This window comes from Podarcis filfolensis (genome assembly GCF_964270895.1).
Source record: "Podarcis filfolensis genome assembly, chromosome: 6".
In the NCBI taxonomy this organism is placed as follows: Eukaryota; Metazoa; Chordata; class Lepidosauria; order Squamata; family Lacertidae; genus Podarcis; species Podarcis filfolensis.
In genome coordinates this window covers 76,539,157-76,554,862 of record NC_139609.1, presented here as the reverse complement: position 1 = coordinate 76,554,862, position 15,706 = coordinate 76,539,157, and the positions used below count along the sequence as shown (strand labels likewise).

The 15,706-nt window shown below is 44.1% G+C and overlaps 1 protein-coding gene across 2 annotated transcripts in view; it reads right to left on the bottom strand.

Annotated features, from left to right (window-relative positions):
- The window catches only part of RPN2 (ribophorin II), a 29,266-nt gene extending 17,906 nt beyond the window's left edge, over nt 1-11,360 (bottom strand). Inside the window, exons 1-7 of one of the 2 annotated variants that reach the window (XM_083618672.1) lie at nt 11,068-11,360; nt 9,801-9,994; nt 6,571-6,666; nt 5,774-5,949; nt 4,544-4,619; nt 3,502-3,636; nt 266-442 (exon numbers count right to left, since the gene is read on the bottom strand). In XM_083618672.1, the coding sequence (XP_083474798.1) occupies nt 266-442; nt 3,502-3,636; nt 4,544-4,619; nt 5,774-5,949; nt 6,571-6,666; nt 9,801-9,994; nt 11,068-11,155 (942 nt within the window). In that variant the 5' untranslated portion in view covers nt 11,156-11,360. The remainder of the gene's footprint in view (nt 1-265; nt 443-3,501; nt 3,637-4,543; nt 4,620-5,773; nt 5,950-6,570; nt 6,667-9,800; nt 9,995-11,067) is intronic. The other variant, XM_083618671.1, reaches the window with a different exon arrangement.
- Nucleotides 11,361-15,706: the final 4,346 nt, after the last annotated feature.

Genomic DNA, 15,706 nt, shown 5'->3' with positions numbered 1-15,706 from the left:
AGTTTCACCTGGATCCTAGAAACCTCCATTCCTATTTCGGCAAGTTCCAAATTTATACTCTGCTCTGTCACATAGACTAGCCCTCTCTATCTGACCCCTGAGGCTCTTGAATACACTTTGGATAGTGCTTCATGACCATGGGCATGTAGACTGTCCCTGATTTATGACACAGTTTCAGTGCTCTCTTCCCTAGGCTGTTTTAGTTCTCAGACTCAGGGGAATTATAGGTTAAAGTAACACAACTGATCACAGTCTAGCAACTCACCTTAAAAATGGGCTGGTGGTGGGAGACGGCAGCAGGCCCATCAGGGACTGCAATGACTGGCAAATGGTAACGATTCTGGGAAAGGGAAGCTGCAGCACAAGCCACACTAAAAGCTTCAGAAAAAACCTCGAAGTTCTTCTTGCTGAAAATTGCATTCACCAGCTGGATGATTTGATCCTGAAAAAGGAAAAATCATAAAACTATGATGCATGTGCAGACTAAAGGCCCTGGAAGCCAATGGGTTAGAGGAGAGGAAGAAAGAGGGAGAAGCAATGTAATGTTCTCTTTTAATAGAGAGTAGGCAACAGGAATTAAGACAAGAAATGGTTTTATTATATAAGGAAGTACAGTGGAACCTCTACTTACGGATGTAATCAGTTCTGGAGGTCCGTCCATAAGTTGATCCAGGTCGCTGGTAGAAGTGCCATTGTGCGCAGGCGCATTTGGCAGCAGCACACTTCTGCACATGCATGAATCACGGCAAGCCCGGTATTTACTTCTGGGTCTGCTGCGGTCGCAACTTGGATTGGGCCCAAGTAGAGGCGGTCATAAGTAGAGGTTCTACTGTACAACAGGTTGTCTCTCCTTTAGCTTATTTCTCACTCTAGCCTTGCCTCCTGTTTGGGCCTAACTTCCTAAACTAGATATGGGTTGTTCCCTTAATTATAGTCACATTTATCCTGACAGACAACAAGGAAAAAAGTGTTTGGGGGATGATGGGCAGAATGAGCGGGGGAAGGGCTGTGGCTCAGTGGTTGAGCACCTGCCTTCTATGTACAAGGTCCCAGGTTCAATCCCCAGCTTCTCCGGGTAGAGCTGAGAGAGACTCCTGCCTGAAACTCTGGAGGGCCACTGCCAGTAAACAATACTGAGCTAGATGGATCAATGGTGTGAATCAGTATAAGGCAGCTTCCTATGTTCCTATTATTGGTTTGTGCACCCCATTTCCTCATGTTCCTGCAGCTCAGTAAACAGTCTTCAAACCCGTGAGATAGATCTTTGTTGGCCCAGATAATTCACCACCGCCATCACTGTTTCTAACGAAATGGCAAATTGCCATACCCTACCATGGGTTCAGGCATGCGGGTGGCGCTGTGGGTTAAACCACAGAGCCTAGGACTTGCTGATCAGAAGGTTGGCGGTTCAAATCCCCGCGATGGGGTGAGCTCCCATTGCTCGGTCTCTGCTCCTGCCAACCTAGCAGTTCGAAAGCACCTCAAAGTGCAAGTAGATAAATAGGGACTGCTTTGGCAGGAAGGTAAACGGCGTTTCCGTGCACTGCTCTGGTTCGCCAGAAGCGGCTTAGTCATGCTGGCCACATGACCCGGAAGCTGTACGCTGGCTCCCTCGGCCAATAAAGTGAGATGAGCGCCGCAACCCCAGGGTCGGCCACGACTGGACCTAATGGTCAGGGGTCCCTTTACCTTTACCTTACCATGGGTTCAAATAATTCCTGAAACTGGCTTGAAAACTAGCATTGCCTCATTCAGTTAAAATGAAGTTGTTTTCTTTTAATATTGGTTATTATTTGAAACAAAAGAAAATTTATATGCAAAACAACAACAACAACAGTTTCTGACAACATAATTTTTAATCCATACTGAGTAATTATATTTAATAGGGCCAATTTTGGAATTATTATTTTTTAAACCATTGTTTGATGCCTGGCAGTCTATAATTTGCCATCTTAGATTTACCTGAATGATGGTGTCAAGCCACAATGGCAAAAGAGTGTTTCCACATCAAGGTTTTTTTTGCAGAAGAAGGGTGACTGAAAGCTCCCCATTCATAACCTGGGGCATTTTCAGCCTATTAGCATTTATACTAGAATTAGAGATGCTAGACATTAATTGTATTTTCAGTTCAGAGAAAGAGCTTGATGATTAGGATCTTAACCTACCATGGGGAAAACATGTCCCAGGGACAGCACATAAAAGCTCTACAAGTCTGTCTCTACTTTATGAGGTCACCAGTTAAGGCCCTGATCAATCATATTTTTTTAAAGCAGAAACTCATTTACAGTCTTTCCTGTTAAATTTATTAAAATGCACTATTTCCATCATGTCACTATGGCATGCCCAAGCACATGCGGCATTTTAAGAATCTAAATCTATTTGTTATTTTATGCCGTAAAAAATAGTTTGCTACTAAAGTTTAGAAAATGGATTCACTTTAGATTAGAAGTTCTGGCTTTCTTTATCCCTGACTTCAAATCACCACAAAACGTTTCCTACCCTAACTCACACACAAACACACATTAAAGTTAGCTTTGCATGCACTGAAATGTACAGGTTCGCATAGCATATTTTTGATCTAGATTTTTCTAGCGGTGAGGAAGGACTGAAAACAAGGACACACACATCTGTCATTTTTTAAAGCTCTGCATGAATGAACAGACACAACAGGCACGCAATCTAGGTACACTGCTGCACTGCTCAGTAGAGCCCCATCTCCTCTCCTCTCCCCTATGTCCATGCACAGGCATGAGAATATTGCACCAGGCAGAGAGAGAGAGAAGAGGTGGGAACGATTTTAGAGGGCAAAACTCCCCGACTCCCTATACATCATGCCTGCCCATGTACCCATGCACATTCACAGGTGGGAGAGGGTGGGGTGATGCACACCACAAAGCTCTACTGAGTTACATCAGAATCTTCTGAATGTGGGAGCTGCACCCTGGTGGGAGTGGATTGTGTCCACTGGATGCAGTCATTAGTGGGGACACTCTAACCACTCTGCTGTGCTCATCATCAGGATAATTCGTGGGTGGATATGTCATAACCTTTCCAGGCACATCCATTAAAATACCAATGCCTTGTTTTCCTATTCCAATTATTTTTGGCCTGTGGACTGTTAAGAAGTCACTGGTACATGTGGACCAAAGGGTCATATGTGCTGCAAATGCACAGCCAACCCTTTTCAGTCAGATCAGCCCTACGTTGTTACGCTACCTCTGTGCTTTACACCCTCCCATTACTACAGATCAATACAGCTACTCTTCTGCTACAAGGCAATATTAACATTTATTTTGATAAATGAAAGAAAAGCTGTTCTGAGGTCTAGCTAAGAGAGTGGTTAAATGATGGCAGATATTACTTCACTCCTTCATGCATCAGTTTAAATTCTTCTTCTTCAGGTTTGTAGTTTATGCCTGAATAAATAATTACTCACACACATCTTATCCAAAAAGTATATAGTACTGTAGATCAGGGAAAGAAGCAGCATTCAATGAGTACCTCTTTCATTGCTGGCTCTGTTCCTACATGGTCAGAGAGTTTGTATGTAGCAGCCAAAAACAATGCAGTTGCTTCAAGTCCTTCTTCAAACTGCAGATACACCCCTCCAAGGTCATCCAGTCGGGCAACAAGATCCTAGAACAGGATTATAACAAAGAACTTTGAGGCAGTTGAATGACAGCCACCAGGGCTACATTCATACAAACGTTTATTCAGTTTTCCTGACATTTCCCTGATTCTTATACATTGTATTTGAACTTTCACACGACGCAAAAGCCACTTCCAGAAATATGGCAGAATGTAGCACAAGTTTAGTGCTTATTTCTGTGTTATTTGCAAACTGATTTTTTCTGGAATCAAATATAAAAATGAGCACTATGAAGTCTCTCTGCCACTACACAGGGTTGTTATTTATTGAGCAAGATTTATATGCCATTTAATCATCAAAGCCATTTAATTACTGTCTCGAGGATAAAGTTGCTTTTTGAAGGAAAGCTGAAGTATGTGACTGTCAAGTTAGACAGTTAGGTCAAATGCACACAATATATTTAAAGCACATGGATTTTAAAGAATCCTGTAGTTTCTTAATGGTGCTTGGAACTGCAGCTTTGAGGGACAAACTACAGCTCCCAGAATATATCTTTTGGGGTGGGGAGCATGACTGTTACAGTGGTATACATGCACTTTAAATGTATGGTGTGGATGTGTCATTCACAAATTCCATCATTTGTGGAACCTTGGCTATCTTTTAACAGGAACAGGGGATTCTCCGTATTGGCCCCAAATTATGGAATGCCGTTCCCTGACTGAGAGACGACTTGCCTGGTTGTGTTTTTGGAAAGCAGACTCTTCTTTCCATCAAGCATTTGGAATGGATGGAAGCTGAGTGCTGTTTGATCTTTCCTGTATCTTTGCATGGTTTTGTAATAAATTTAACTGTTTTACAGCATGGTTTTTAACTGATTTTATATTTTGGGTCATGTTGGGGCTTTCTGAGCTGAAGGGTGGGTCATAAAAATAAACAGACACCTGTAATAAATACCTCTATCTCTTCTACAATGCCTCTTAAGTCAGCTTGCTGGGACAAGTATGAAGCAGTCTGCAAAGCCTGAATTGTTCTGAAACAACAGAAACCAGAGTATGAGGAGGAGAAAAGACTAGATACAGATATAATTTTCACCAGTTAAGAGCAGACTACTGGCCTCATCAGAGGTGTCAAAGATATTAGCCAAGAACAGAAACATCAAATAAAAACCACGAACTATCACTGTCTGTTGAGTCAGGGAATGAAAGTGCCTTTGGCAGAGGGGATGCATGGAATGGCACAGACCTTTAGCTGACATCTTATTGAATTGGAAGAAATTCAGTATTATACCCTAAGCTAAAGATTTATTTATCTAACTAAGAAGATTTGCACAACACTTAATTTAAAAAAAAATTCCAAGCTGTTTACAATAAGTGATACAAAATAGTCATAAAAATACCAATAAAATCTGTGGACTTTAAAAACAAGTAGACATAATAAAACTACATGTTTGGTTGGGATCACCTAAAAATATGAGTTCTAAGCAGGCATCAAAAACAGCACAATGAAAGGAGCTTATCTAAAATTAGTATTTTTATTAATAAAAATAAAACCAAGTCAAATAATGTTCAGATTTCAATACTTCACATGTGGTCACTGAAGGAAGATTGATTTTAATTAGATACAAAGCCTAAACTTCCTCTTATCGTCTCTCCCTGTACAATTTGTGCAATTTGATGGTGGAAACCTATCTGTATAATGTGGGCCCATTTCCCTTTCTCTCCCCCACCCAGTAGGCTTGCCAGAGATATGAACAGGGTGCTTTTGAAATTAGGCCCTGCTTCAGTAGCCACTAAGAAAGCCAGCCCACTATTCTGAACTGGACCATAGTCTCTACAATTAATGTATCCTACTTGTGCCCCCCCCACTCTCTCTCTACACACACACCCCTGAAATGTGTATAGCAAAGCCTCCCCTCCCCACAAAAGTCCAGGAACTATTTCTTGCATTAATCCACAGTGCTGTTAAGAGCTTATGTTAAAACAATAATGAAATCACGATAGCTGGGTTGTCCCTTCAACCCTAGTCTTTTAACCAGTGTACCAACTTGTTATTATTGTACCTCCAAAAGTACAGATATATTTACAAATGAATTGCAAATGCAAACAGAGTGGCTGCATGCAAGTGGAATGACAGAAGGAACCCACAGGCAAGCAAGTTAACTAATTCATTTCCTAAAAGACTTACGCCAAGACGTTCTCTTCCTTGCTGAGACGAGAAGTCAGGGCAGTCAGGGCTTCTTGGGAGGCAAGAGGAAGCCCAAAGCCACTCAGGGCTCCAACAGCATGGTAGATCTGGGTGACGGAGGAATCTTCGCTGACAGCTGCAAGCAGCAGCTCCCTGGTTTCATTTGAAATGGCAATCTAAGAAAGATAAACATTGTCTCATTGTTAAACAGCCCTCTTTCCCACCGTTAGTTTTGCAGTATTCATAAGCCATGGTCAGAAATGCTCAGAATTTCATCTATGAATTGCAGGGCAAGGGATGCAGGTGGCGCTGTGGTCTAAACCACTGAGCCTCTTGGGCTTGTTTGCCAATCAAAAGGTTGGCAGTTCGAATGCCCATGACATGGTGAGCTCCCGTGGCTCTGTTCCAGCTCCTGCCAACCTAGCAGTTCAAAAGTACACCAGTGCAAGTAGATAAATAGTTACTGCTGCGGCGGGAAGGTAAACGGAGTTTCCGTGTGCTCTGATTTCCGTCATGGTGTTTTGTTGTGCCAGAAGCGGTTTAGTCATGCTGGCCACATGACCCAGAAAGCTGTCTGTGGACAAACGTCAGCTCCCTTGGCCTGAAAGCGAGGTGAGCACTGCAAACCTATAGTCGCCTTGGAATGGACTTAAATCATCCAGGGGTCCTTTACCTTTACCTATTTATTGCAATTTGATGGTAAGGGTAAGGAGTCTTTCAGACTTGCCTGTTTCAGGAAGACAGATGTGCACAACAGGAGAATTAATACCATTTCCTCTACAAAGAATGAAACTCACCTCACATCCAGACAATGCCTGGCTGGCCTGTGCAGCATAGAAGAGGGAATCAACACTATTGGGGTCCACCTTTGATTTTATGAAGTTACAGGCAGCCTGCACATACACACACATAAAGAAATATAAAATTAACCATCCTGACTGTACACATGCAGGTATTACATTCAATCTACAGATATTTACTGATTCAAAAAGGAACACAAGTGTCACTTAAGAATATAAAGAGAAAAAACAATAACAAAATAGTAATGGTTACTAGAAGAATTTCTGAGGAATATATTCAAGGTGACCAAATAACAAATGAAAGGCTTTAGCATAGAAGAATTCACAAATACGTTTCCCAAGACTACAAACACTTGTGCAAACTATCAGATGCAACCACACCATCTGATTTCCCAAAGCCACATTCAAAACACAATGGAACTTTCTACCATGCCAGTGTCCCCTATCACCTGCAAGAGAGAGAGCGAGAGCGAGACCTAAACTGGTTCCTTTTTTAAACAACTGCGGCTTCTCTAGTAAAAGCCCAGAGTGCACACAGTGGAAGGCCAGGGGCTAAGTGGCAGAGCATCTACTTTGAATGCAGAAGGTCCCAGGTTCAAGCACCTGGTAGGGCTGAGAACACCCATGTCTGAAACCTTAGATAGCTACCGCCACTCATTGTAGATGTACTGAACTAGATGAGCCAATGATCTGATTCAATGTAAGGCAGCTTCCTATGTTCCTATGACAATGCTCACAAATCTAAGTGCAAATCTAGGGCCCATCTGATACATTAGCTGGCTTAGGGATCATACAGCTCATTAAAGGAGCACATGCTTCGTATGTGCAAGTTCCAGTTTCAGGGCTTTTTGGTGTCTGTGGGGTGGGGGCTTAGATGGCAGGTGATACCCTGTTGCTTATTATCAGCTATTGCTCTTTTGCACCAGTACTGCCAAGGATGACAATCAAGGGCCTCTCTACATGAAACGAGAATCCATCTTGCTCAGTGATGTACTTACTGAGCTACCTCTATTAGGAAGGCAGCATCATAGCAATTCCTCATGTGGCTGATGGGTCTCAAGTGAAAGCAGGCATGAATGTAAGGGGTGGGCAGGTTCTCTTTTTCCTAGGATGAGGCTGTTCCCTCTTCAGGTTTGTGTGATTTTGGTGACAGCAGGCAGAAAGTAACTGGGAGGAGGTATCAAATGGGTGTATTTAAGTGGGGTAATTAAAGTAATTCCTATAATGTGCAAATCTGGCTACCCTACCCCCATTTGGGGAACTAAACTACATACATAAAGATAGAACAAAAAGAAAGCAGGGTAAGCCTTGGCACCATCTACTGGTGGAACTCTGTTACAACACCCAAGAACTTCAGCACAAGATAATTTTTTTACAATGCAACAGAAAACAGCTACCTATTTGAAATAGCAAAAAGGAGGCAACAATTGGATTTTTAAAGTAGCCTGAAGAAGTGATAAGCAAAAGCAATAAAAAAGCAGCAGGAAAGGACCTTGATTTAGGGCACTTGCTTGGCATGCAGAAAAGTCCAGGTGCAAACTATCTCCAACCCACAGCTTGAAACTTTAAAGAGCCACTGTCAATGTAAACATTACTGAGCGAAGTGGCTCAACAGTCCGATTCAATAAAAGGCAATTTCATTTTGAATGAATGGCCAGCAGTGGGGTGAACAATGGGAGCTGCATTCTAACAACCTTGGTGGACTCTGTCTTGGGCTCAGGATGCTGTCAAAAACAGCACATTTTCTTTCACTTATGTCCAAGGAGCTCAAGGCAGCAGACAAGACCCCAAGACAGTACACAAGATTACTCACCACTACATTATTCCCAAACAGATGAGACGAAAGTGAGTGGCTCAAGGCCATCTGGTTAGCTTTGTGACCAAGTAGGTATCTAACTTTGCATTTTCCCATTTCTAACCCAATACTCTGTTCAAAGCTGCTTCCAGTTCCTGCATACTCTTGCCCTTCAAAGACTCATATGCAAGATCCTATCAGTGCATATGAACAATGCTAACTCCTGATCTTTCTGTGTCATGTGGTAGTATTAAAATTTCCAAGCCCTGTCCAAATATCATTAACATTTTTTGTATCGTTTAAGAAGGGATTTACAGTAAATGCATTTTATCTATTGGTGTTGGACACTGAATTACTCCCACACTCCCACAGACAATATTGTTATGGCTACACAGACAATATTGTTATGGCTACATTAGTAAAATTTAAACTGGTCACAAAAAAGTTATAGTATTCCTGATGAAATCTGGCTGCCTCTACAACATGTTGGTCATGTTTACTACTGTAAAATATTGTAGATGCAATTCTCTCAGCATACAACACCACCTCTGCATTTCTTGAATTATTTGCTTTTTCATCCTATGCTTTAGGCGTGCACTGTGCCAATGATTTCAATAACTGATTGCAACATACTTCTGAATTTTGGATGTCACTGCTTCCCATGCTACCTGTACCTAGCTCCAATGGCTTGGATCCAAAGATCTGTAAGCAGAAGGAGAAAATGCTTATGTGCTTTTTATGAACTATTGCACAAGCTAGCTAGCGAAAGATTTCTCACAGTGCAGCACAACGATTGAGGGCAATGCCAGAATTTGGGAAACATGGTGAAGGCTGTAGCATACATACTTTCAAAGGCTATAGAGAGGTCTTGAGAATGTTTGTTCAAAAGCTTATTCAAATGGAACAAGTTTGTGCTGCTTTTGTCAGAGAACTCTTTTCCAAGGAAGAGGCTTTCTGCTTGCAAAAGGGTATCTTTGGACCCAAGCCATTATGTACACACCCTCTCCTTCTGGAAGAGGGAACAAACCAAGGTGAGCAGCAATCATAATACTGCACTGTATTTCTAAAGCAGCATTATGGCAACTGTCTGTTTTAGTTCTCTCTCTCTCAATCTGTCTCTTTTGTGGTTATCTGCCAATCTCTGCTCTATTCATGTCACACAAAGAGAGAGAAAATCACAACCACAGACTTGTGTTACATTTCCCATCCTTGCTTTACATAAAACAGGATATGCTCCTGATATTACCACATAGCACTGTGATTCAGGAGCTCTGCAAATGCACAGGCAGCAGAGAATGTCTTTTAACAAGCCAAGCAACTATTACCTGCCAGAGTTAAACAGATTCTATGCTGGTTTATCGATGTACAGATACTTACAGCTCATTCTTCATAGCCTGATAACTTTCTGAACTCCACAATGACACATTCTTACCTTTTCATCAGCCACTTGCCCTCCTAATTTGTTCAGTCCTACAATGGAGTAATAACTTCCTTCCAGATCAGTAAAGGGACGCTCCAAGGAAGCTCGTAGCCTCTGAAGATCATGTTTTGTGAGATAATGGCTAGGAGTCAGAGCCTGTAAGCTGGCCACAAATATTAATGCCAAGATGAAAATGGTGAGATACCCTGGAAATAAAGAAAAAAGAGGTAGGAACCTTAATAGGTGTTTCATTAATGTCTCCCTTGAGAATATATTTAGCCTTCTGAATAGCTTTCTTTACAGAAGCAGGTGATTATGCTATCTACCTAGCTATAATCAGACACCTTAGATAGAAGGTCCCACCACATGGCCAGCAAACTGTGCAATCAACAAAACAATTTGATGCACATATCATGATAGTGCCTTACATTCCTTTTTATCAATCTTGACCTTTTTAATGTATAAGGGTTTATGTGTTCTCTATAACTGTATATTTGTGTATGTGTTCATGTAATGCCACTTTCATCCTGCCATTGTTTTCTACCAGTCTGTGGCGAGGGAGGTTAAGAGAAGCAAGGTCCCTTGGTCAGCTGTCTGAAATGTCACTGCATCCACACTAAAGCCACCCAGATGCGGTGCGGGCATAATGTGGCACCTGTAATAAAATCGCCAGTTCATGTGCTCGAAGCTGTTGCGAAATGGGTGAGGGCGATCCGGTAAGGCAAACTGCCCCCAAGTTGTAAAGGGCTTCATATACCCATAGTTAACACCTTGGGCTCGGCCAGGCGGCAGATGGGCCACCAGTGTAGACCTCCGACAGCATTCATTCTATGCTGCAGCATAGAAATTATCCAGGATTGAGGGAGAGGGGAGAGAGCCCTTTGCTTGCATTTCAACGCGAGCCGGCTGCTTCCCTGCAAGGCTCCTTTCGTCTTCGACAGGCAGAAATCCGGCAGGGGAATATCTTATTTCCTACCACCCAACTTCACCGGCTGCATTTCTACCTGCTTATAGGAAGGCAAGGGAGCGCTGCAGTCTCCTCACCGGCCTTGCCCACCCCCGTGTGTGTATTGGGGACAATGAGAGGGTCGCAAGCCTAACGGCAAAGCGCCATAGCGGCCCTTCCGACCGTGCCAAGGCCCCTCCGGAGGCCTCCCTGAGGAGAACCCTGCGCCCCTCGGTGTCCAGCACCTCCGCAAGCGCGAAGAGAAGCCGCCCTTTCGACAGGGCCGCAGCCCCTTCCCCACGCCGACGCCGCCACCTCAGCGCCGCTCCTTACCCGGGGCCGCCATTATTCCGCCGCCGCCTTCCGCACGCCAAGGTCCAAGGAGAGCCCCACTTCCGCCCGGAGCTGCGGAACGTACCATTTATCACGACAGCCGTTCACGGAGTACCCCGGAGTCCGATTACCTCGCTCCCTCCGCGCCTAGGAAACGGTACGGCAAATCACGAAGACTCGAACTTCGGGAGAAATAAGTGGAGCGAAAGCTCAGCTGCTTTCCTCTCCTTCTTTCTCTCCCCCCCCTTCCCATTCCGTTCATGGTACGCCCCCGGCTACATTGCTTCTAACGAAAGGGAGGAGCGGCTGGGAGGATGTGTACTCCGCTGATTGGCTGAGGATTCCGTCGTTCACATCGGAGGAGGCAGATTCAAAGAGAGCAGGAGGGAGGCTTTGGAACGGCATGAGCTGGAGGGGCGTGGCTCGGGTGTAGGAGGCCGGAGCGGAGAAAGAGAGCGCGGTTGCGGGGGTGGGGAGGGGACAGGAGAGCGCGGGGGTGTCCTGATTTCCCGTTCCCAAAAGTTAGACGGTATGTAAATGTATGTAATGGAGGCAACAGGCGAGCCTCGCTGGAGAGAGCATTCCACAAGCAAGGAGCCATTGCAGAAAAGGCATGTTGCTACCCTCCACATGGGCTTCTCCTACAAGGAATAATCAACATTGTTGTTGTTTAGTCGTGTCCGACTCTTCGTGACTCCATGGACCAGAGCACGCCATTAGTGCAAGATTATTTCTGCAGGTGTAGGTATCTGTAAGCTCCAAGGCTCCTCCTGTTTGGCTGTGTACACACAACATATTTAAAGCACATGACTCCCTCCCCAAAAAGAACAATGAGAACCGTAGTTTGCTAAAGGTGTTGGGAATTGTAGCACTGCGAGGGGGGTCAACTACAGTTCCCAGGATTTTGGGGTGGGGGTGGGGGCAGCCATGTTTGCAATGGACTTGAAATGTCTGAATGAACACAAATGCATAAACAAAACAAGGCCAAAAAAAGAGCTTTTGGCTTGATTTTCTTTTTAAAGGCTTTCAGCTTACTTGGAACTGGGAATTCAAACTGAAATTCTGGACCGAGCCGCTGATTGCTTTAATTCCATCCGATGCAATTTCTTGGCCTTAGTTTCACTCCCCACCACAGGGGGTTGTTCAGCCTGGAACATCATGTTAGATCATCAGCCGGAATTCCAGAATTCCTTGGAGTTACTGCATTTGTCAGTCAGTTACTGTTTGCCAAACGTTCACTGCTTGCACTTGTATCCAGTTACAATTTTTTAAAGAGTTCTTTTCTTTATTTTTAAAAGCAAAGCAATAATATTGTTTGTGGCCTGTGTAACAGATTTATATGTGCCTGGGCTAGAAAAAAATACCACACAGGCTGTGTGCCTTGGGGTGGGGTGGGGGGCGTTTCCTGTAACGCCAACAAACTGGGGAACATTTTCAGGACACCTGTTATTAACATCCTAACTTTATGTAAATATTCGGTGACTAATGGCAAAACTTTCTGGTTCATTCATGAGATAACATTCCTCAAGACAGCCGTAGAATCTGCTTTCCAATGTTTAATGCTCTGTAGATGGAAAGGCCAATTCCCCCCTAAAATATGGAAGAAGCAACTGAATGTGATATACAGAAGGAAGGAAACTTTGGGCGCAGATTTCTGAGGCAGACAAAATCCGCTTGGTTTCCAGAAGATTCTGAAAGGTAGCAAGAACGCCTCCATTTTTAGCCAACTCTGCCTAAAAACTGTATCTTGAGACCCCAGAGTGCAGCTCTGGGGGTGAAGTCAAACCGCTGCTGTTATGTACTGAGTTGAATAGGATCCAAAATGCAGCAGTCTGATTGGTCCTAGAACAATAGGATTCAGAATGCAGCAGTCTGATTGGTCCCCAGGAGCCACCCAATCCAGCTCCAGGTGGAAGTGAATCCACAACCTGATTGGCCTACAGGAGAATCCCATAATTAGCCAATCACGCACAGCCCACTGTGTAAATAATGTATATAAAGCAGATACTTTGGGGGAACTTTCACTTCTCCTCACCACTATGAGCTGAATAAAGAGCATGAAATCCACTCTCGACTCCGAGTATATTTCAGCTGCGTTAGCTACTGAAGTGACAGATATGGGCCGCAAAGCTGGTAAGTGAGCATGGAGGTCCTGGGCTGCCTAGATGACAAGACCCCGTTCTCAGCCTTGCTGATGTGGTCCAAAGGAAAGCAGAGCAATATGTTTGGCACCAGACTGGCCACAGGAGCTGCCAGAAGGAGGCATACAAGGTGCCATCCAACCGTCTTAGGGACTCCACTTCAGATTTGTGTAGGGTTTACTCCTTAGCCTTTCCTTCTCCAAAAAGTATCCCACAAGGCAGCAGGGGTTTGGGATCAGAGTTTCCCTTCTCCTAGATGGGATATCTTCCCAGGTAGATGAGCCCCACCTGTCCCTCACTTCCCTCTAAAGCAGGGGTCAGCAACCTTTTTCTGCCGTGGGCCGGTCCACTGTCCCTCAGACCATGTGGTGGGCCAGACTATATTTTGAAAAAAAAAATGAATGAATTCCTATGCTCCACAAATAATCCCCGAGATGCATTTTAAATAAAAGGACACATTCTACTTATGGAAAAACACGCTGATTCCCAGACCATCTGTGGGCCGGATTGAGATGGCGATTGGGCTGCATCCAGCCCCCGGGCCTTAGGTTGCCTCCCCCTGTTCTAAAACACATGCAGAAATTGCCTTCTTGACCGTTGGACCCACTCTTGGTCTTGTCTGCTCAATCTTCCAGAGCCTGTCTTTGCCTGCAGGGGAACTGTCTCACTCACTTAGGGTTTTAAACCCATTGGCTTCCCTCAATCTGATAAATTCAGCAACCTCCTCTGGTAGATTCTAAGAATCTAACTCCCAACTGGGCACAGGATCCCAAGAATTGGAAGGGGCCCAGGGCACCATCCAGATTGACAGCCCACCAACCCACAACAATATAGATGTAAAAAATAAATATGTACAGTGGAACCTCGGGTTAAATACTTAATTCGTTCTGGAGGTCCGTTCTTAACCTGAAACTGTTCTTAATCTGAAGCACCACTTTAGCTAATGGGGCCTCTTGCTGCCGCCGTGCCACTGGCAAAGTTCTTAACCCGAGGTACTATTACTGGGTTAGCGGAGTCTGTAACCTGAAGCGTATGTAACCCGAGGTACCACTGTATTATGTTTTTTCTGTTCAGCTTTTTCTGAGTTACTGTAGTTACTGTAGTCTTAAATTTTTAGTTCAGCACATTTTGACAACTTAGGATATGCAGCAATACTTACAGCTACAATCCTATGCATTCACTCAGATGTTTACTCCACTATGTTCAATGCGGCTTACTCCATAGTAATTGTGTTTAGGATTGCAGCTTTAGAAATGGATAATATTATTATATATAATAACTATTTAAGACATTCCAGCAATAAACAAAGTTTTGAAATTCTCATCTGCCCTGCCAAACTTTAAACACTCACGCCCCACAAATCAGCAGGGGAATGAAATTCTTGATCTGTCCTGGAGAGGGTGCTGCAATTACATGCTCCTTGTTTCACCTGCAACAATTTAAAAGAAGAGGAAAGTTCCAGCTCCATAAATATGTTTAGAAGGGCTGCTACCACAGCAGCCATCTACAACGAATATAGGTCACACTCGGCATATTTTCTTATCTGCAAAATAAATAAAAACCTTGCAATTGGTTTTAGAGTATGCAAAAAATGCAATCCCTTAAAAAAAAAATGGCAAAGAGGAACACCGGGAAAGGATTTTGTGCCATCTTTTTTTTAGGAAGATCTTAGCAGTGGAAGGGACCCTGAGGATCATCTAGTCCAACCCCCTGAAATGCAGAAATAGGGATCGAACCTGCAACCTTGGCATTATCAGCACCCTCGGGGTTCTAGTGAAAAACAAAGTTGATCCTCAATACTGAAGTTTACTGATAATATACAAACATGGTACAGTCTGAGAAGAAGAAAAAATGTCACCCTCTAACACACGTACACTTATCAGTTACTGAAACCCAAATGCGAAATGAGTGAGTACCATGCAAACATGTTTCCTTTCCTGGCCTTAAAAAGCCAGGAGATGCAGCACATGCGTGTATGGTGCTGCTGCTTTTCTCTTCCCGCAGGTTGAAAAGAAAGTTGTAGGATGTTCTAGCAGTCTGTCATGGATTTACAGAATCAAGAACTGCAAGGCCCTAGCCCAGGGGTAGGCAAACTAAGGCCCGGGTGCCGGATGCAGTCCAATCACCTTCTCAATCCGGCCCGCGGACGGTCCAGGAATCAGCGTGTTTTCACATGAATAGAATGTGTGCTTTTATTTAAAATGCATCTCTGGGTTATTTGTGGAGCATAGGAATTCGTTCATTCACCCCCCCCCCCAAATATAGTCCGGCCCACCACATGGTCTGAGGGACGGTGGGCTGGCCCATGGCTGAAAAAGGTTGCTGACCCCTGCCCTAGCTCCATGGTACCCATTCTGATGCAAGGGGGGAAACGTTACAGTGAGAAGATGGAATGACAGCTGCCACCACTCATCTGCTCACCTGGAAGACAATGTCCATTCATCCCAGATGTGCTGAGGAGGCTGCTGGTCAATCAATCACCCTGTTCCCCAGTGGCA